Source organism: Malaclemys terrapin, chromosome 3, assembly GCF_027887155.1.
Source record: "Malaclemys terrapin pileata isolate rMalTer1 chromosome 3, rMalTer1.hap1, whole genome shotgun sequence".
Classification (NCBI taxonomy): domain Eukaryota; kingdom Metazoa; phylum Chordata; order Testudines; family Emydidae; genus Malaclemys; species Malaclemys terrapin.
This window is the reverse complement of record NC_071507.1, coordinates 52,604,858-52,626,939: the sequence shown is the minus strand read 5'-3', so window position 1 is coordinate 52,626,939 and position 22,082 is coordinate 52,604,858. Positions and strand designations below refer to the sequence as shown.

At 43.5% G+C, this 22,082-nt stretch overlaps 1 protein-coding gene across 1 annotated transcript in view; it reads right to left on the bottom strand.

The window, feature by feature from the left end:
- DNAH14 (dynein axonemal heavy chain 14) overlaps window positions 1–22,082 on the bottom strand; it is a 468,480-nt gene that overhangs the window by 117,273 nt on the left and 329,125 nt on the right. The window contains 4 exon segments of the mRNA XM_054022851.1: window positions 1,021–1,182; window positions 2,921–3,118; window positions 13,650–13,736; window positions 16,961–17,155. Coding sequence (XP_053878826.1) covers window positions 1,021–1,182; window positions 2,921–3,118; window positions 13,650–13,736; window positions 16,961–17,155 — 642 coding nt within the window.

Sequence of the window (22,082 nt, the reverse complement as noted above, 5' to 3'; positions counted from 1 at the left end):
ATTGCTTGAAAGACAAAAGAAGCATCATTGAACTGGGGGACTGGTCCTGGCCTGGCGGTTTTCACTGGTGTAAGCTTTTGTTGAGAAAAACTTTTTGCTTTTAAACCTATTACCCTTGATAAAGTTTAGGTATTAGTTTGTGTGTTTATCCTTTTATTTCTTTTTAACTAATTCTGATTTTTAAGCCTTATCACTTAAAAACCATCTTTCTCTGTTAATACACTTGTGTTGGCTGAAGTGCTTGAGAATCTCTACTTAGGTCAACAAGCCTGGTGCATAAACATTACCTAGTGTTCGAATGTTGGACTATCTATGAGCTTATACTGTCCAGAGGGCTACTGGGCAGTATAAAACACATATTTCTGGTGCATAAGACTGGGAGTGGGAATATGCGGGTGTCGCCCTAATATGTAATTCATGAATGGCTGGGCATAGCATTCATGTATTCAGCTGGGAGTGACTTTACATGCTGGTGGCTGTGAGTGAGCAGAGCCAGGAGGAATTGCTGTTCACCAGCAAAGCAGTGTAAAAAGCATCTCAGGTTGGACAGCTAAGGGGACATAGCAGTCCATCAGTTCAGACTATACCCTGTGGAATGTCACACAGACCATCTCTTTAGTTTTCTTTTTATGAAGAAGAAAAAACATTTCAGCAAATCAAATACTTAAGTAAGCATCCTAGATGGTTGAATGTAAAAACAAAGGGTGAAATATGATGCAAAATATAAATTTTAAAATTAAAAACTACCACTATTAAAAAATTATATGTAATAATATAAACATGTGGCAAAATTTTCAAAACATTGAAGTCACTAAGTTCCATTTTCAAAAGTGATTTAAGTGCCTCAGTAACTTTTGGCTTAGGTAGGCATCTTTGAAATGGTCTTAGATACAGCTACCTACTCCTGCTCACACTGATGACAATGGCAAAACTATTGTTCAACTGGAACAGGGTCTAGCCCTTGGACATTTTGATTAAAAAGTTTCAAATTCTCTAAAATTAATGTATTTGAAACAATACCTGCATGAAAAATGAAAGAATTGCTTCTCTGCTGTTAGAGTAGTTAGCCTTTTCGGCAACAGCTGTAAGCTTCACAACAATACCTTCCAACTCCTCCTTATCAAATAAATCAAGCACTTCTCCAGAATTCAGAATGAAGCTCAAATGTTCTAAAAAAGAATCCTAGGGTAAAGAACAAGAATTAGTAATCCCTGCAAAACTTGTTACTTATTTCCTTTTAAAACTAATACATTATAACATAAAGCATTTTTAGGCTGAAGGCTTGTCACAGTGGTAAAAATATCACAGATATAGTGATTTTTTGGTTAATCTGTGACTTTTCTTTGTGTCTGTGATTTTAATAAAGGGGAGTTTCCCAAACAGTGGATTGCAAACCAGTAAATTGTGGGGAGGTTCTAAATGAGTCACTGGCTTGGTGTGCAGAAGAGGTCAGGGAGGGGAAGGAGTTGGAGAGTGAGTCTGACCCACACTGTCCCATATGCTGAGTCCAGCTCCCCACTCCAGGTAATGTGACCTGGCACAAAGGGTTGCAGCACTGCCAGGCCAAATTTGTTTGAGTGGCATTACAATCTGTCAGGGTCACAGGACTACTCGCTCAGGTTTGGCTCAGCCGCATTTCTGTTATCACAGAGGGATGACCAGGCCAAACCTGAGCGGTGCTGTAACTTTGTGTGCCAGGTCGCAATGCCTCAACTGGGGAGCCAGGTCCAGTCCTGTGGGACAGGAGCCACCACTGTGGAATGAGTAGAGGACAGGCTCCAGCTTTTCCTGACCCACCTTAGGGCCTTGCCTCTGCACAGGGCGGGGATTAGGTTTGCAGTGCTGGGGCGGAGGGAGCTGCTGTGGGTGATCGGTGCCCCTTCTGCAGGGATTTATGGAGACTGTATTTAAAGAGGTAGAGCTGACTTTTCATATCTGTGACTTTACACACCATTGCCCCCTAAACACATGACTTTTACTAAATTTACTGAGACTGCTCTGTGATTTTTAATAAAAAAAAAATGAAGTGACAAATTTGTAGCCCTAAGCATTACTGTATTTGGATTACAATTAGGATGGATGGACCAGTTCAGAAAAAGAGGAATTAACCCAAATCTTTGCCTGCAACTCAGATGAACCTGAAACTTCTTTAAGGTGAAAAAACTGGTTAACTTTACATTATCTATTAATTTTCATATGCTTTCTCATCCTGCTTTTTTGGTTAAAACTGGAAAAAGAAATACCACAAAAGAGGCCATTTTCTTATTGCCTCTGACCCCATTAACAAAAATGTTGAAATTTTATATGAAGGTCTACTCTTGTCAGGTTGTCAGAGCAAAGAGATTTGCTCTGCACAAGCACCAGAACAAAATTCCCAATCACTGATAGCACCAAAGGTTTTTGTCTTCATTGGACACATACATATAATATACACAAGTACAAAAAATATACATAATGTTGCATGCAGGTACACCATGAAACTCGTGGCCCCGAGTGCCTTTTGAAGCATAAAGTCAAATACCTCGTTCTTTCAACTATGGGTGAACTGTGAATATATCTTGGTAACTAATTAACTTATTGAAGTATATGATTGCTTTTAAATGTTTCATTTTTTCTTTCTGTTCAAATTGGTGCCTATTTTTTCACAGTGTGAAATAGGAATACAGTTTAGGAAAAAGGACATTTCTCACTATTTAGCATACAGGTCGGAGCACAATACTGCATCACTGAAATCAATGGGAGTTTTGCTATTGACTTTAAAAGGAAGCAGGACCAAATTTTAAAGAGCCCAATTTTCAGCCCATGGTCTCCATCTGTTTGTACAAAACATATTTGTATCCGCACAATAGTACAACTCTAAAGCAAGCATGTATGCAAGTACTCTAACTTTAGCAAAAACATCATGTCAGAAAGCATTTACCTGAACTATATCTGAATCAGTGATGAGCAAAACAGTGTTCTGGCCCTCCAGCCCTGTTTGTCTATAGACTCTTTTCAGGTCCTCTATGAAATCTGTGTAGCTGTAACTGTGGGTAACAGACAATCTAAAGAGACTACAGTTTGATAAATAACAGGCTAGGGTCGCACAGGTTATTTTCCCATTTCCATCCAGGCCAACCTGCAGAAAGATATTAGTTATTTTTATATATATATATATATACACACACACACACACACAATCATGCAGATGGTTTGAGAATCCCTTCACTATAAAGTAGATTGAGAAGAAAAATATAAAATGAAATAACTGTACAATTACAGATATTAGAGAGACAAGGAAGGTGAGGTAATATCTTTTATTGGACCAACTTCCATTGGTAAGAAAAGTTGGTCCAATAAAAGATATTATTGTACCCATCGGGTCTCTCTCCTGGAACCAATATGGCTACAACAACACTGCAGACAACTACAGAGATGACTATCAGTTCAGCAGACAGTTGCTGCAGTAGTTCTGCCACTTGAATGTGTAGCTCTGGAAGGTAGCATGCAGATGTTTCCACTTTTTTCTGTGCACCAGTTTATTTGCTTCAGTTAGAGTACTGAGATGACATAACTGCTATGCAGCGGGACATGACAGACATTTAAACACTTTTATACAATTCCATTCACTTCAGGCAATTTTTATTCATTATTAATAACATTTACCCCTTGTAAAGGGATTTCAACACTCTTTAGAACAGTAGATAAATATTATTAACTTCATTTTACAATAGAGACACTGAGGCACAGAAAGGTTAAGCTGTCTGTCCATGGTCATAAAATGAGTCACTGGTATAGCCAAAAATAGAACCTAGATCTTCTAACTTCCAGGTTCTTGCCATAGATACTAAACTACCTTGCCTTCTAAATTATCATCAGATATTGTAGTACAGAGTAGGCAAGTGTATTTAGAGCTAGAGTCACAAAAGGACTTAGATGCCTAACTGCCACTTCAGGTCCCTAAATCACAGAATCAACCCTCTGGTTACCTGCCCCCGAACCCTGTAGGTACCTAAAAATCACTCTATGTCTATTTTTTTGCAGTAAGAGTTCCCTAATCAGCTATGTTTCTGCTTCTGAACATGTGCACTGAAGCTTCATGCCAGGTATCTGTATGCCTATGACGATTTTATAATCCATACTGGCCCTTATGTCTGTCATTATTTGTAGGGATTGAGAGTGGAGTTATGGCCCTGAGCTCCAAAATGTCAACATGAAGGATGGACTTCTGAATAGTCCAGCTGCCCCTGATAGTATGATCTTGCAGATGAGCTCCCCATTCTAGAAGGGATGTTCCAAAACAACTGCGACAGTGGGGGGTGGGGGGAGGGGAGAATGGAGATGGTTGATGATATCCCTGAGCATATCTTGTCTGGATTCTTCCACCAATCTAGGGAAAGTAGCATATGACATGGAATGGAAAGAAGTTTGTTTAGATTGTGTCTGCTGTGAATGTAAACTGCTCTGAGTCAGGCCTGGCAGCAGTAGAGATGTAGGTGAGCATAGGGTGACCAGATGTCCTGATTTTATAGGGATAGTTCCAATATTCGGGGCTTTTTCTTATACAGGTGCCTATTACCCCCCTCCCGATTTTTCACACTTGCTATCTGGTCACCTGATGTGAGTGTGTAGGATGACAAAGATGCATGTGTCATGTGACCAAGGAATTGTAGACATGACCTGGCAGCTACCTGAGAGCTCAATTCAACTCGGCAGTAAATGTGATAGAGTGAGGAATCCTCTGGTATGTAAGCTCTGGATGTTGTAGCATCGAAAATAGTCTCTATGAACTCTTTTAATTGCACAGGTAGGAGGCAGGACTTTCTGGTGTTGTGCTGAAGGGCCAAGCACATTGAACAGAGTCACAGCTTTCTCTACAGCAGATCAAACTTCGATGTAGAAATGTTCCTTGAGAAGCCAACCATCAAGATAGGAGAAGATCATTCCCCATCGACGAAGCTGTGTAGCAACTACTGCCATAAATTCTGTGAACACACAGGGAGTGGTAGAGTCCAAATGGCAGGATCCAATATTGATAGTGGTTCTGACCAACAAGAAGTGTACAAACCTCATGAGAGAGGTATATTGCGATATGAATATATGTGTCTTAAAGGCTGAGTTGTGAATCAATCCTCTGAATCTAGGGATGGTATGTTAGCTGCAAGTATCACCATCTTGAACTTCTATACCTTGCCAAAGGTACTCACCATCCTGAGATCTAGGATCAATCTCTATCTGTCCTCCTTTTGTGGGAGCCAGGAAGTATTTGTAATAGAATCCCCTTCCGCTGTACTGAGAGGGAATTGGTTACACAGCTGCAATGCGGAGGAAGAACAGAACCTCTTGCCTCAGGAGAAGTTTGGGAGACGTCCCTGAAAAGGGATGGGCAAGGAGAGTATGGAATGGAAATGAATGGAGTAGCCCAATTTTATAACCTCAAAAAACCCGTCTGTCAGAAGTAATCTGCTCCCAAGAGGTGCGGAAATGAGAAAGATGATTTCCAAAAGGTCAGAAGACGGACTGGGTTGGATGATGCAGCATCAGATCCAGGATGAGGGGATGTTCTTGACTCTCAACCAAGGCATCAAAACAAATGCTTCGCTGATGATGGCTGTTGCACTGATACAGGTGGAGCAGTTCAGAATTTTTCCTTCTACATTCTGTGTTTCTTTTTGGGTGATTCTGGTGACATGTGATAGGCAGAGAATTGAGATGCATGGGATCTCTGGGCTGTCTAAGACCAACTAATTCTCCTTTTGTTTGCAGGTATGTAAACACCCAGTGAGCAAAGGGTTGCCCTTGAGTTTTTAAGAAAATGTGGTGACTCATCGGTTGACTCGCTAAACAACTTGAGCCCATCACAGGGAAGGTCTTCTACAATATTTTGGACCTCACCTGGGAGGACTGAGGACTGTAGCCATGAAGCTTAGCCCCTAACTGCAAATGTCAAGATGGAATAAGCTACAATGTCAGCTGCATTAAGAGAAGCTTGTAAAGTCATTCTTGCCAGGAGCTGGCCCTCAGCAAGGGTAGCCTGAAACTGTTCCTTGTGTTCTTGTGGAAGATGTTCAATAGAGAATTGAATTTTGTGTAGCTGATGTGGTTGTACTGTATTTAGCAAGAATCATCTAGCAATTAGCAATTCGGAATTGCAGGGTGGCAGATGAGCAGCTCTTGCGACATCCATATGAGAGTTAGGTGCCTTGGAGAGCTGCTGATGGCAGGCCAACCAGGGATCCTAATATGGGCATTGGGGAGAGCCACAAGGAAATGGAGGAGGCATCCGGGCTTGATCCTACCAACGAGGATGCTGAACAGACCAACCAAGTTCACATGGGTCTTTTAAGTGTTCCTTGATGAAGCAGATTCAGTGAAGTCAGGCCTAGAATGATGAGCAAAGGAGCCCTGAACAGACATTTGAGAGTCTGAAGAGCTATCATCTGCATTGTCCAAAGGGGAGGCAGATGATGGTGGCGTGTTTGTCTGTCTGTCCATCCCCATTGGTACCAGGGAACTCTGTGTTATCGGCGATAGAGGAGGTACTAGAGATTATGCAAGCTGCAGTACTGGGGGTCTGAGCTTAATAAGGGAGACTCAAGTTCGTCAGAGATAAATAAGTCTTTGAAGCATCTGAACTTCTGGGATACTGAGTGATTGTGTGCAGAAACTTGATAGTCCCAGACATAGAAGCACCCGGGGTACCAACGATGGTGCAAAGTACGGTGGCACCTGCTGGATGACAGGTCTGCGTACTGAAGAAGCAGCAGATGTTGCAGATGGTACCACTGTTTTTGGGGTCTCTAGTTCCTCACTCATGCACCAATGGTACTGAGGAATGCTTTGGTACCAAATGGCATATGCCAAAGGTGGCCAAAATTACTGATCCTCCCTGACACATACGATAATCTTCAGAAATTCAAGAGCCACAACACACACTCAACCTGCCCCACAAGGCAGCACCTGCTGGGGCGTGGGACTTCTGCCCCAATACCCAACTGCAGGGCAGAAGCCCCTAGCCCCACCAACCTGCCACAGGGCAGAAGCCCCATGTTCTCTTCCCCAGTCTGGTAGGTGGCGAATGGGGTGGGGGACTCCAAGAGCCGCACTTTAACTGTAAAAGCACCACATGCGGTTCACAAGCCACGGTTTGGCTATGTCTACCATATATTGTGAGTCTTACCATGAGGGTTCAATTTAGAAGCACCCTCTGTACCAAGACTGCTTGAAGCCTCTGCAGTACCCATTATGGGTGCAGGGTTTCAGGTATGGCAGCTCTCTTAAGGCCCGCTTCTTTTTAAGGAAATTTAGAACTCCTCTTAGCCTAAGGCTTCTCAGTGTTGCTTATAGACCCGTCTCTCAAAGATTTCGGAGGCAAGCAAACTGAAAAGGCTGACAGGGCGCTGTTGTGGCTCATAGGGTACTGTACAAGGGGAGTCTCTGGGCCTGGATATGAGGTGGGACAGAGATTCCACAATGAGACAACAAAGATTTACCTTTCTGTCTTTTTTGGAATGACTCTTGAATCTTGTGAGGATCATACACTTTGAAGGCTTGTGTGTATTCCCCAAACAGTGGATACAGTGTGAGGGGGCATCACTGACTGGGAAGAACTCCTGGCAAGTGAGGTAGCAATTGAAACCTAAAATTTCAGCATGCACCAAGAAAAGAGAGCTCCTTTGACAAGGGGGGAGGGCAGGCAGGGTAAAAGCCTCAACTAAAGGAACCCTCTCCACCCCAAAATCAAGAAATCAAACACACTCTAAAAAGTAGAAAATTATAAAACCAGGTAAAATAAAATTAAACAGTCTAAACTAAGGTGAACCAGCAAGGCAAGAAACTGCATGAGTAGATGCTACCAGATGTTTCATCTGAGGCCAAGATGGTCAAGAAGGAACTGAGGGCAATTTGTTCATTGCAGCCCTATATAACCTTGGTATAATGCACAAGAATAGCTAGGGCATGTGTACAAACTGAAAGTGCACTGCTGCTGAAAATCTTTGACTGAAAGTGCATGAGGTACATCTGAAGTGGATCACCCACAGGGGCACACGTGAAGAAGAACAGTGATTGATGATGGCACTGATATCCTGACCTGTTCAGAAAACAGTATTGTCTGGGCCGTGCTGGTGTGATGAGAATCATGGAAGCTGAGTCTTGTTTGAACTTTTTTAAAATGCTTGGAATCAGCTGAATTGGAGGGTAAGCACAATGAAAACCTATAGACCATGAGATCATGAATGTGTTAGTACAGAGCCTGGACTGATTCCTGCCTTTGTGAAATATCTCCAGCATTTTTTATTGAGGTCTGTGGCAAACAAAGCCATAATATAACCCCATTTCCAGAGTATCAAAACAAGTAATAGATGTCTTCAAAGATCATTTGTAGTCCGATGCAAACTGTCTGCATGAATGTTCCAAAAACCTGATAGATGAACTACTTTCAGGGACACCTGACGTTGTATACACCATTCTCAAAGAGGCATTTCTTGACATAAGGGTGCTGATTTTAGCTCCTCATCCACCCAGTTGTCTGTTTATATAAAACATGGCAGAGTAATTGTCCATCCTGATTTGAACTACCTTGTCTTGAATCAGATGAAGAAAGAATATACAAGCCAGATAAACAGTTTGAAGTGCCAACATGTTTATATGTAGAAGGATCACTTTCTGAGATCATAATGCTCGAGTCTGCTGATGTAGAATGTAAGCCCCCTAACCTAGTTTGGAGGTATCCATTATCATTGTTGGAGATGGCTGAAGAGGAATAATGGAAAGCCCACACAAACTTGAGAAGGGTCTAATAATTAGTGAGAGACATCAGAACTTGAGGAACACTGACAATCTTATTTATGCTTTGTGTAGATAAACTGTTGTCTTCAACCATAAATGGAGAGGACGAAGTCAGAGCCTGGCATGAGGAGTGACGAACACACATGGTGCCATGTGCCTTCCTAGTCTCAGGCACATTCTGACAGCATTACAGAAATTCTTTGTACATGCAGGATGATATTCACTAGGTTGTCAAATCTGGTTTTGAGGAACATATTCTGATGCTGTATTGAAATCTATCAAAGCACTGATAATTCTTTCTCAAAAAGCACTACTTGTAGAGGGAACATTGGAGACAGACTGACTTGACTAACTAGGAGCTGAGTCAATTCTCATGGATGTATTTAGAGATACATCCTGAATTTAATGTCCTTGTTCTGAGACAGTTTGCTTAAAGAACTGCAGATAGCACATTAATTATGAATATGTTCCTCACCTAGACAGTAATGACATTTTTCATAAATATTTCTGGGCAGTGTAGCAACATTACTTGAGGGGCATGTTTTGAAACCAGGAGATTTAGGAGCTGACAAAGTTGCCTATTACTCAGTACTGGAATCCAACTAAATGTTAAAAATACCTTAAAATACTAACACTAACATACTAATAAAAAACTAATCTAAAGCTGACTAAAAACATATTTACAACAAACTAAATTACTTGAGTTTAAAGCAGCGTTAAGAGACTGCTAAAGTATTCAATCTCCACCCTAAGCCTGTGGTTGAAGGAACTCAGAGGTAGTTGGTCCACCCTACTCCTTTCTGCCCTCCAGAGGGCGAGCACAAGGACATTCAGTGATCATATGCAGACAAACAGGTGATTGCAAGCCATGAAAAAGTTCTGATATCTGGCAGTAGGAGGCACACAATATGAAGAGCAGAAGACATGCAAGCAACCACTTGATGACCTTGGGGATCATTAGAATTATAGGGATGGATACCACATTTTTCATTGTGGTTTTTTATTAATTTCTTGTAGCTTTCATTGGAAAAAAATCACTGTTCTTTCCTACCAGATTGCTATGTTTTGTTTCTAAATGGCATCTTAATTTGTTAGCGTCAGGCTATTGTTTGCTACAGTACTGCACACACTACCCATTGAGGCCTAATTTCTTCATTAACTGCAATGGAAGTGAAACCAAAATCCAAATATGCTTCATCAGATCTTGTTTTTGCAGATTTTTTCTCTGTATCAACTTTAGCCATTTCAGCTTCTGGCTTCTGTTTTGGAACACTACCATCTTTTGGGAATAAATACTGAACCATTTTTCACCACACAATGATATAAAAATACCAAAGTCACCAGCGGAATAAGCACTGCACAACTGCTTATTATAAAGACAGCATATGATACTAAACTGGAAGGCGGGAAAGGTAGCTGTTGTTATAGAAATGATGGGCGGGCAGCAGGGTTCCCACTATCAGCCCCTGGTGGCTGGCAGTGGTGTTCCCGCTGTGAGCCCTGGGCCCAGGGCCGTCCTTAGGCATAGATGGCTGCGTAGGGCACCTAAACATTTGGGGCACCCCTGGGTCTTAGTGTCCACCCTCCCGCCTCTTCCTATCCCTGTTCTGACCCTTCCTGCAGGCTCCCACCACAGCTGGCTGCTGCAGCCTGGAGAGTCTTCCTCCCAGGGGGATCAAGTACTTAAAAGTGAAAAAGCCTTCCAGCCTGCTAGACCTATTAGCACAACACTGAAACTTTTAAAGAGCCATTCAAGTGGTAATGAAGCCATTTAACAGGCATTTGCCAACCCCCAGGTATATACTGTCAGTTTCTGAACTTACTGACAAAAACAGTTGTCCATTACTGTAATATCTGTTAGTTTACAGGACTTCCGTTTAAAATTTGCTTTAAAAATATTTCATTAGTGTGTTGCTGAAGATTATAAAATCACATCTCTAAAAAATGCTTGCACAGATTTTTAAATGCACAATCTGAGTAGTCATATTTATCCTTAAATGCTTGGATCGTCAGACATATAGTTTTTTTAAATAAATTGTTCAAAAGATCCCTTATCTAAAATACACATGCGAGCCCAGGCTGCCATTGGGCATAGGAGCATCAGTTTAATACTACTACATAGGGCCCCATAAATCCTAAGGACGGCCCTGCCTGTGCCCGTGGGGGGCTCCAGCTCTCAGCCTCGGGGGCTTCACTCTCATCCCCATGGGCTCCCGCTGAGATTCCTGGGGCAGCAGGGGCTCCTGCTGAGAGCCCCGGGATGGCTTGTGCCTGGGTCTCTTGGTGTTAGCCCCGGGGCAGCTGGTGGCTGAGGCTCCTGCTGTTAGATCCCAGGGCAGCTGGGGTCCTGCACCCCTGGAACATTCCTTCATACCCCCCGAGAGGCATGCCACACACTTTGAAAACCTCTTCTCTACAGACTCACACTAATGAGCAGCATAGCTCTTTCATTATCTTTAGCCTGTTTAACATCCAAAAGACATTTTTTCTCAATTGCCATTGATACCAGGTTCAGGGCATCTAAGGTCCAGTGCACCATGTTTTGGAACTGTATTAGGTTGTTTGGTGGTGATATTCAAGAACACTCCACATTGTCTCACAAACTCCTCTTGAGGAGAGCAGATATTCTGTATATTAACTTCAACATCACGAACCTCTGATTATTAGTGATCTTGGCTATAGGTGATGATACTAGTGCTGGTGCCTCAACAATAGGGATATCCACAGAAGAGCAAACAAAAGAGAGCGAATGAGCCTTTGACATCTTGAGAGGACAATGGGAGTGAGATGAGGCTGGATGCCTAGATCTCCTTCTATGATGTCTAAAGTTCTCCACAAGTGGAGCAAGAACCACGTGAAAAAGGCCACATCCTTATGCAGGTTATGGCATAAAATACCACCAGCAGGCCCAAGAGTACAGATAAGAATAGCTCCTGTTGGAACTAGCAGAGGATGAATAGTCCCTAGAGTCCAAAGCTCCACTGGCCAAGAACTATCTGGAAGTGCCTCAATGTCTATTCCTGAAGTCACCAAAGTTTATCTGATCCATCCCTGGAACTGAAAGCACAAAGTGGGGGAGTGACTGTTAGTGTCTTCACCTGACTCACCTACAGTATGAACAAAAGCTAGTGTACTGAGATGTCAGCACCAGTCAGTTGAGGTTGGCGTTAAGATAGGAATTCTAAGGTGTCTTTGGAAATTACATCAGGACACAGAAATAGTAGTCAGGTGTGTAAATTATGGTGCCAAAGACTCTGGATCTTAATTCCGGTCTCGAGTGTATTTTTGTTTGTCCTCTCCTTCCAATATTTTCTCTTCTCCCTATGCTTTAGGGAAGAAGGAAACAGTTGTGGGGCCTCCATATATGTTGCTGAAAGTTCTGGTGGGGCAATACTAGCTGTGTAATCATGGGGGACTTCAATTTGCTGGATGTCTTGTGCTGCCAGTACTAAAACATCCTTGGAGTTTCTTAGTATTATAGATGACAATTTCCTAACTCAAAAAGTATTGCATCCAACACAGGGAAATTCTATATTAGACATCATCTTCACAGATAATGAGGAGGGTAATACAATGAATGCCAATGAAAATAGGTTTGCAGAAAATAGATTCTGTCAAACTAACTTGATATCTTTTTTGATGAGATCACAAGTTTGGTTGAGAAAGGTAATAGTGTTGACATAATATACTTAGGCTTCTGTAAGGCATTAAACTATTTAAAAACTAGAATAATATAAAATTAACATAGCACACATTAAATGGATTAAGAGCTGACTAACTGATAGGTCTCAAAATGTAATAGTAAATAGGGAATCATCATTGAGCAGGTGTATTTCTAGTGGGTTCCCACCGGAACTGGTTCTTTACCCTATGCTAGTCAACATTTTTATCACTGATAAAGTTTGCAGATGACACAAAAACTGGGGAGCAGTAAATAATGGAGAGGATAGTTGTAGCAAGAATCTTTTAATGTTCTCATCACTTAACTTTTAACTTTATTATAAGTTTGCATTCATAGACCAGGATTAGAGTGTAATGTTTCTAAGATAAAAACATTCTAATATATGTTTTATTATTGTAAATATTTCAGAGTGACAAAGAAATTCAAATAAAATCTGGAAAAAAATAAATTCCAGATTTTTCACAACTCAGGCTGGATAACTACTTACTTCTTAATATCATACTTATTGGATATCTTTAATCAGCTGTCCCCCAAGCCTGAAAGAGCCTGTATGGTCTGGGGCTGCCCAGCTCGTTAGGGAGAACCAGAGCAGGAAAAGTTCATGGCCTTACTGAAGCACCAGCTGGGACCTAAAAGACACCTCAGACACCCTCACATATGTACAGAGTGCTATATAGGAAGTGGAAGGCTTTTGTGCCCTGCTCCTGCCAAATAGGGGAACTGGTAGCTTCCAGCTGCTGCCTCCACAAAGTTCTTTACACGTCTGGGTGCAACAACTACACAAGGTATGCCCTTCTCGAAATATAAGATTGGAGGAATGACTACCTGATTCTTCCAGAAAGTTACAGGAGAAGGGGGCACCTTCTCCAACAAAGACTTCTCAAGGTAAAGGATTCCTGGAGAATTTTGGGGTGACATGGTCATACAAGGAACATGGATGGATGGATAACATTATTCAGTGCCAGAATAATTTATTTTAAAATAAAATACAAAGCTCAGCTTATTATCCTAAAGATAATAACCTCAAAAGATACAAGTGCTAGCCCTGATTTTATCTTGCTAGAAAGTAATATGGTTTAGGTGAATCTTCTTAGTAAGTACAGCAAGTGGAAATTCTGTATAAACCCCCTCTTCCATTGGGATTCTTAAATTTTTTAAATTTAGAATTATGTAAATGTTAAAAAATGAATATTCTTACTAGCATCATGTGGCCGCCTGGTTGCCGAAAGACTCTAGCAGCCCTTGTAGTGTGTTCTACAGCTTCCTTAAAGAACACCATTGAAGTCTGGGGAAGCAAAAAAGACAAGCTCACTTCAATAAGAAAGCAGCTGCACATGGCAAATGATATTTACAGTAGGTAAGTAAGGGGAAGGGGCTAGCCCGGGGGAAACATACCTAGAAGAGCTGGGAGAGACAGCTCAATTCCCTATTCTCTATTTTTTATAACTAGAAAAGTTATAATAGATGTTTATTTCTTCTCTTTCCTATCCTCTTGACTGCCTCTCTCAAAGTCACTTACAGAGATCCTCATGCTGCTACCCATATTGCCACTAATCTCCCTGATTCGCTGCACTCTGTCCATTCTATCCAACAATACCCTACTCAGATTGCAAAAGCAAGTACTATAAACTATAATCTGCTCTTTGTTACAGTGGTGCAGCCCTACTGACGTTAATTAGCATTACAGTATAACCATGTATGTGAGAGAAGGATTTAGCTTCATGTGGGACAGAGTGGATTTACAGTAGTGCAGAAGAAGATGGACTAACAGCAGTGGGGACAACCAAAATGACCAAAAATCTCTTGTTCCTTGACTCTCCTCAGTGAGCTTCATGGTCAGCAGAGGGGATTCATTTTGGGGAAATGGAGGGAGATGAGGAGGGGAGGAAAGTTTATGAAAGTATCATTATATGAACCAGTGATGTAGTCACTAAAAACAAATTGTTAGAACTCCAGAAGATCTTAGGCAGAGATTGTTAACCAGTTTATATAAGGCACCAAACCTTTGCCCCAAATTTTTATGATTTAGTAAAGTTTGGTTAGTTTTTTCCCTCATTATTTTTCAATTTTGTGCAGCATCAGGGCGCAGTCCTGGTCTCACTGATGTCAGTGGTAAAATTCCTATTAACTGAAATGGGGCCAGAATGTAATTCCAGCCTGATCAGCAGCAAAAAATATACTTGTACAACCTTAACTTTTAGTTAATGAAGATGTTTGTGTGGAAATTTCCTTTTTTTTTTTTTTAAATGTGTTGAAACTGTTGTGGGGATAGCAATGGTCTATGGGGAACAGGGAGGCAGCATCTGAAAATAGGAGCACATAGCAGAATTAGACATATCTGCTGACTTCTTTGGGCAGAAATAAAACTTGTGATGATGATTAGCAGAGTAACTTGTATTCTGATTAATTTTTAAATTTAAAAAAGAAGCCTGTGGCTGAGATGTGATGCTAATATAGTGTTTATTATTTTGAAAAAAATATATACTTCAATATATTGTATATACTTCTGCCCATACCAGTATGCAAGTAATTTCTATTAATTTCAACTTGAGCATATCTGCAGGCAGAATTTGGTCCGTATACAATATAACAGCCATGACAAGCTGATGTCAAATACAGGGCCGGCTCCAGGAACCAGCTTGTCAAGCAGGTGCTTGGGGCGGCCGCTCCGGAGAGGGGCGGCACGTCCAGGTATTTGGCGGCAATTCAGCGGACGGTCCCTCACTCCACCTGGGAGCGAAGGATCTTCTGCCGAATTGCCGCCGCAGATCGCAATCGCAGCTTTTTTTGGTTTTTGTTTTGTTTTGTTTTGGCTGCTTGGGGCGGCCAAAACCCTGGAGCCAGCCCTGGTCAAATAAGTTGATGATTACCCCTTTGCCTGTCCTCACTAACAAACTCTGGTCTGCACCTGGATCTCTCTTGCAAGTAATATAGCAACCTCCTCCTCTCTAGTTCTATGCCTTGCTCTTTTCCCTTCTCCAATCCATTCAATATGCTACAGCTAAATTATTCTTCCTTGCTGTCCATGTCAATTATCTCTATCATTCAATTTATTTTAGTTCCTTATCCTCACTTTCAAGACTCTACATGTTGCCATCCATCCCTACATCTCAGCACCCTATTTATCCCTATTCCTCATTTTATATGCCACTCTACCCTCTTTAATGGCCTCAGCACTGTTTCTCCCCTAACAGCACATTGGGAACTTGTGGGAAGCTTTGCTCTCTACAGCATACAGGAGACATGAACACCATATACAAGTCTAACAAAACAACTCCAACTGCAGTGGAACTACATCAGTGTATCTCTGAATTTGGGGAACTCTGCACTGACAGGTACAGAGACGTGAAGGCAGAATTTGTGCTATGGATCATTGGCAACAATTCAGTTAGTGAAATTCTCTGGTAACACTTTTAAAGTGTATTATTATTTATTAAATTCACAAGAAAGGAGGTCCTATTCTAAGGCTTTAAGAGACATTTCATTAATAGTGTGAATAGGAAAGTAAAGATAACTCCTTGATGACACTGTAAAACTATTCTGGTGACAAAAATAACGAAATGTTGTCATGCATTTTTCATGTAATGTTGTCCTTTGGCAACATTAAACATTTATTTAACATTAAACAATGCTAAATTAAGAAAGGATAGCATAGTTTAACTTTCAGTTGGGGAAAAGGAGGGATTTAAAAAAATACTGTATTAATTTAAAATCTAGTTTTGATGTTATTTCTCGTCTCACTGAGTTGATACATAACAATGAGTGGTTGGTAGAAAGAAGGATAAGACCGCATGCCATATGGTAAGTAGTCTTTGAAATTTGAGACAAATGGAATCCTTTTTCTTATGATAGCTACTATGATTCAGTAGATTTCATATTATTCTTTTTGAATTAGGGAGAGCTTAACTTTGTCCAGTGACAGTCAGTAACACAGTTACTAGAACAGATTAGTTGGTGAGAGACTATTTATTTATAGGCTTATATTGGTGCTCATCACATAGTACCTGTGTGTGTCCCATACTTTAATGAATTTATCTGCACAGAATCCTTGTGCCATGTTCCAGAAGGGAAACTGAGACCAGAGAGAATAAGTGACCTGTCTAAAGTCATCATGAAAGTCTGTACCAGAGCTAAAAATAGAACCCAGATCTCCTGAGTCTCAGTTCAGTGCATTAACCATAAGATCATCCTTCTACTCTTAACTGAAACCAATGATCCCAATGAAAATAATAGAACACCAATTACTAGCTCTCCTGGACTACATTTTCAAACACACACACCTGTTCACCTGCCATGCTTGCAAAACTCACACTTGTGTACTTAAATACTCACCACATGCAGATATCAAGTAACTGCGTACTATAATAATTGTCCAGATTGCATGTACAAATGTAAACTAGGTATATTATTTTTTATCACAACTTACATATCTATACTTGAAAAAACAGCATTTTGGCATGCTCAAAATATTTCTAAAATATTCTGTTCCAAATTTTATTGAATAGCTACAGATAACAAGCCATCTGTTTTTTATACCTTAGTATTCGTTGAGTTCATTTTAGTTTGAAATTCTTCCAAGACAGAAACAAGTTTTTCATAGTTAGTGATGTTTCGATAGATTTTACTTTCAAGAGGTGTGTTCATATCCAGAAAATCCACAAATATGGTTGACTCCTCCATCAATTTTTCTTTGGTCCATGTGATCTATTAAAAATACAATTCAACCTATTAATCTCACCATTTTAATGTTAGAAAGTAATGTTCACTGCTGCTCATAAATCAAATGGTAGTTCTGCCTATTATTGTTTCCCCACAGTTCTTGTTATTAGACCCTCATTTCAGTTGCTCATAACTTTGCTATATTTAAGTGTTTGTATTGAAATTTTCCATACTGGATATCTGTCTAATGATGATTTTTTTTTTAATTTACAGCTAGAAAGGTTCAGCCATTTCTGAGAATGAAATTAGGGAAAATACATTATTTTTGCCATATTAAATGTATGTCCTTTTCTTCTCAAAGATCTAGCACCTCCATGCTTTGGATCAGGAACTTTAAATTTGGCAGGTGGTGTTTTGTGTCAGGGATTTACCTTTTCCTGTTACTTTAAAAATCCATCCAAATTTGGCGGAGTTATACGCCTCTGAAAAATCTCAGGTTGCACTTGCTCAGTAGAATTTAGAAGCTAAAATCTCTGAAGATTCCACCCTCACAGCTCCTAGCACTGACAAAACTGCATATTGTATCCTCACAGAGTGAAGGAGCATGCCTGTAAATGCTGTTCTCAGCTTTTCTGTGATAGGGTAGGGCGAGGCACCAGAACTGAGAGCATGAAGACTATCATGTTCTCTCAATGAGGCCCCTTCTGGCTGCCAGGCAGTGTGGAGAAAGAAGAGGCCTGACTGGACTGGAGAAGAGACTAAAGTCAGACCAGGGAATATGGAAAGACATATCCATAAAGGTTAGGACAAGGATCCTAGTGAGATTGGGACTGGGCCAAAGGGGTGAGGGGTGCAGGAATGTAACTCCCTTGGGGTACCAGGGGGAGGAAGTTTGAGACTGGAACTGATTGGACAAGGAGACTGGGACAGAGAGCTGGTGGGCAGACGGAAAACTATGAGTGGCTCTGCAAGCAGACTGGGATTGGGGTGGAGACTTAGGGTACATCTACACTACAGCGGGGAGTCGATTTAAGATACGCAAATTCAGCTACGTGAATAGCGTAGCTGAATTCGACGTATTGCAGCCGACTTACCCCGTTGTGAGGACGGCGGCAAAATCGACTTCTGCCGCTTTTTGTCGGCGGCGCTTACTACCACCTCCGCTGGTGGAGTTAGAGCGCCGATTCGGGGATCGATTGTCGCGTCCCAACGGGACGCGATGAATCAATCCCCGAGAGGTCGATTTCTACCTGCCGATTCAGGCGGGTAGTATAGACCAGCCCTGAGACTGGAAGCTAGCGAGGGAAATATGGGTGGATGACTGGGAGCCAGTTGGCAGTGGGAAGAGGGCACTAGGATCAGACAAGGAGATAATGGAGGGGAGATGGGGTCTGGCTGGACAATAAGACTGTGTGTGTGTGTGTGTGTGTGTGTGTGTGTGTGTGTGTGTTGGGGGGGAACAAGGGTGGTAGGAAGAGGGGACAAATCAGATGAGAATCCAGGTTATGGGGAGAAGAACTGAGACTGACTGGGCAAAGGGCCTGAGACAAGTTGCTGTGGAGGATGGGAGACAGATTAGATGAGGACCTCATGGAAGCAGACTGCGGGGGCAGGGAGGAACAGAGTAAAGACTGGAGGCTGGCTGGGGAGAGGGGACTGAACTGGGCAAGGATACTGGGACTAGGATCAGATGCCTGAGGAGTGGACAAGGAGTGGCAGCCAAGGAGAATGGGACTTGGAGAAAAAGCTTGGGGTGGGGAAGAAATAGGATTGTGAGAGGAGCAGTTTGGAAGGGAGTGGCAGAAGGGGCCAAGCAAGAGAGGAACAGGCAAAAATTTCTCTATTACAGCATATTCTACTCCACAGGCCCGAACAGAACTCAAGATTCCTGAGTCTCTCACCATTCCTCTGCTGTCAGCAAATATATGTGAAACCAACTGACAAAGTGCATATCATTCCCTTCTAGAGCTAGCATGATGAGCTACTATTGCTATCAGTTACTCAGTTAGCTCAAGAGGCAGAGGTCTGTATAGTGGATATGAAGCTTCCAACCCTGATGATGCAGCATCTGGGTGTCACTATGAAGCTATATGATGGAAAAGACAGTTACCTTTTCTGTAATTGGTGTTCTTTGAGATGTGTTGCTCATGTCCATTCCACAGTAGGTATGCGTGCTCGCCACGTGCACCAGTGTCGCAAGTTTTTCCCCAAGCAGTAACCGTAGGGGAGCGCCACTAGCGACCCCTAGAGTGGCGCCTCCATGGCGCGGTATAAAGTGTGCTGCACTCTTCCCTCACCTTCAGTTTCTTCTTGCCAGACAATTGTGAAAGATGGGAAGGAGGGCGGGATGTGGAATAGACATGAGCAACACATCTTGAAGAACACCAGTTATGGAAAAAGTAACTGTCTTGTCTTCTTTGAGTGACTGCTCATGTGTATTCCACAATAGGTGATTCCAAGCTATATCAAGGTGGATAGGAGTTCACAAATTCTCGGGACAGAGCATGGCCCTGCCGAACCTGGTGTCTTCCCTGGTCTGGGAGATGATCGCATAGTGCGAGGTGAACGTGTGAACTGAAGACTATGTGGCAGCCCTACAGATGTCCTGAATGGGGACATGGGCTAAAAAGGAATCAGATGAGGCTTGAGCCCTAGTCGAGTGTGCCCTTACAATCGGCGGCAAAGGGATTCCCGTCAGGTCACAACAGGTACGGATGCACAAGGTGATCCAGTTGGAGAGCTGCTGGGTGGAGATTGGCTGACTCCTCATGCATTCAGCCGACAAGATGAACAGCTGCGAAGACTTCCTGAACAGCTTAGTCTGTTCCAGGTAAAAGGCCAGAGCCCGTCTCACATACAGTGTGTGGAGATGGCACTCCTCACTGGACACATGGGGCTTGGGGCAGAGGACCAGCAGGAAAATGTCCTGACCCATGTGGTAGGCGGAGACCACCTTCGGGAGGAACGAAGGATGTGGGCAGAGCTGGACCTTATCCTTATGGAACACCGTGTACGGGGGCTCGGAGGTCAGGGCCCTGAATTCCGAGACCCGCCTAGCTGATGTGATCGCCACCAGGAAGGCTACCTTCCACGAGAGGTGCGACTAGGAGCATGTAGCTAGCAGCTCACATGGGGGACCCATCAGCCGGGCCAGCACCAAGTTCAGTCGCACTGCAGGACTGAGGGCCTAACGTACGGGAAGAGACGATCCAATCCCTTGAGGAATCGGACAGTCACAGCATGGGAGAATACTGTGTGCCCCTGCACCGGCAGGTAGAAGGCCGATATGGACGCCAAGTGCACCTTGATGGATGAGGGCGCCAGGCCCTGGGCCCTAAGGTAAAGGAGGTAGTCCAAAATGAGCTGGATCGGGGCAGCCATGGGTGAAATGCCCTGCTCAGCCGCCCATCCGGAAAACCGAGACCACTTTGCCAAGTAGGCTTAGCGCATGGAGGGTCTCTTGCTTTCCAAGAGGATGTGCTGAACCCCTTCTGAGCACGTCTTTTCCTTCCAGCCTAACCATTGAGAAGCCACGCCATGAGGTGGCGTGCCACTAGGTTGGGGTGGAGGAAGCAGCCCTGGTCCTGGGAGAGCAGGTCCGTGTGGGACAGTAACGGCCATGGCAGGGTGACTGCCAGGCTCATAAGGATCCCTTACCAATACTGCCTGGGCCATGCTGGGGCAATCAGGAGGACCCGGGCCCTGTCCATCTTTATCTTTTCCAGGACCTTGCTGATCAGCGGGTATGGGGGGAAGGCATAGAGGAACTGGCCTGACCTGGATAGGAGGAAGGCATCGGAGATAGCGCCCCGTCCCAGCTCCCCCCCCGGGTGCAGAACTGGGGACATCGACGGTTCTGCCGAGTTGTGAACAGGTCCACTTGGGGAGTTCCCCACTCTTGGAAAAGTCTGTGCACCACCTCTGCGTGAAGAGACCACTCGTGCTGAGAGGAGAAGTCCCTGCTCAAGTGATCTGCCTGCGAGTTCTGGGTGCCCGGTAGGTGGTAGGCCTGTAGGCAAATGTCGGGGGCTATACAGAAGTCCCACAGCTTGAGGGCTTCCAGGCAGAGGGCAGAGGATCAGGCCCTGCATTGCCTGTTGATGTAAAACATCGAGGCCGTGTTGTCCATGAGAACCCTGACCACTCTGCTCTCCAGGTGCGAGCAGAAGGCCATGTATGCTAGCCGGACCGCCTTGAGTTCTTTGACGTTTGTGTGGCTGGCCAGGTCCTGTGCAGACCACAGACCTCAGGTCTGAACGTCTCCCCCATGGGCTCCCCATCCCAGGTCCGATACGTCGGATATCAATTCCATCAATGGGGGCCTGCCTCTGAACGGGACCCCACGGAGCATGCTCCCTGGGGAGGACCACCAGTGTAGGGAGGCAATCACTGGGCCGGGTACAGTGAGAACCTTGTTCATCCTGTCTCTGGCCTGGGAGAACACAGAGGCCAACCTGGGTTGGAAGGGCCTCATCCTGAGTCTGGCGTGGTGAACCACATATGTGCATGCCGACACGTGACCCAAGAGCTGGAGACATGCTCTGGCTGTTGTCACTGGAAACCTTGTGACTGTGTTGATGAGCCCTTTCAGGGACTCAAACCTGTCCGGTGGGAGGAAGGCTCTGGCCGACGTGGCGTCCAGGATTGCCCTGATAAACTCTATGCGCTGTACCGGGACTAATGTGGACTTGGTGTTGTTTACCAACAGGTCCAGAGTTGCGCACGTGGACAGAAGGAGCGCCACATGATCCTGCACCTGCGACTGGGAGCTGCCCTTGACCAGCTAGTCGTCCATATAGGGGAAGATCTGGACCCCACGGTGCCTGAGGTAGGCCGCCACCACAGTCATACACTTTGCAAATACTCTGGAGGCAGTGGACAGGGCAAATGGGAGGACCGTAAATTGGTAGTGTTCCTGTCCAAACATGAAACAGAGGAAGCGCTTGTGCCCCTCGAATATATGGATATGGAA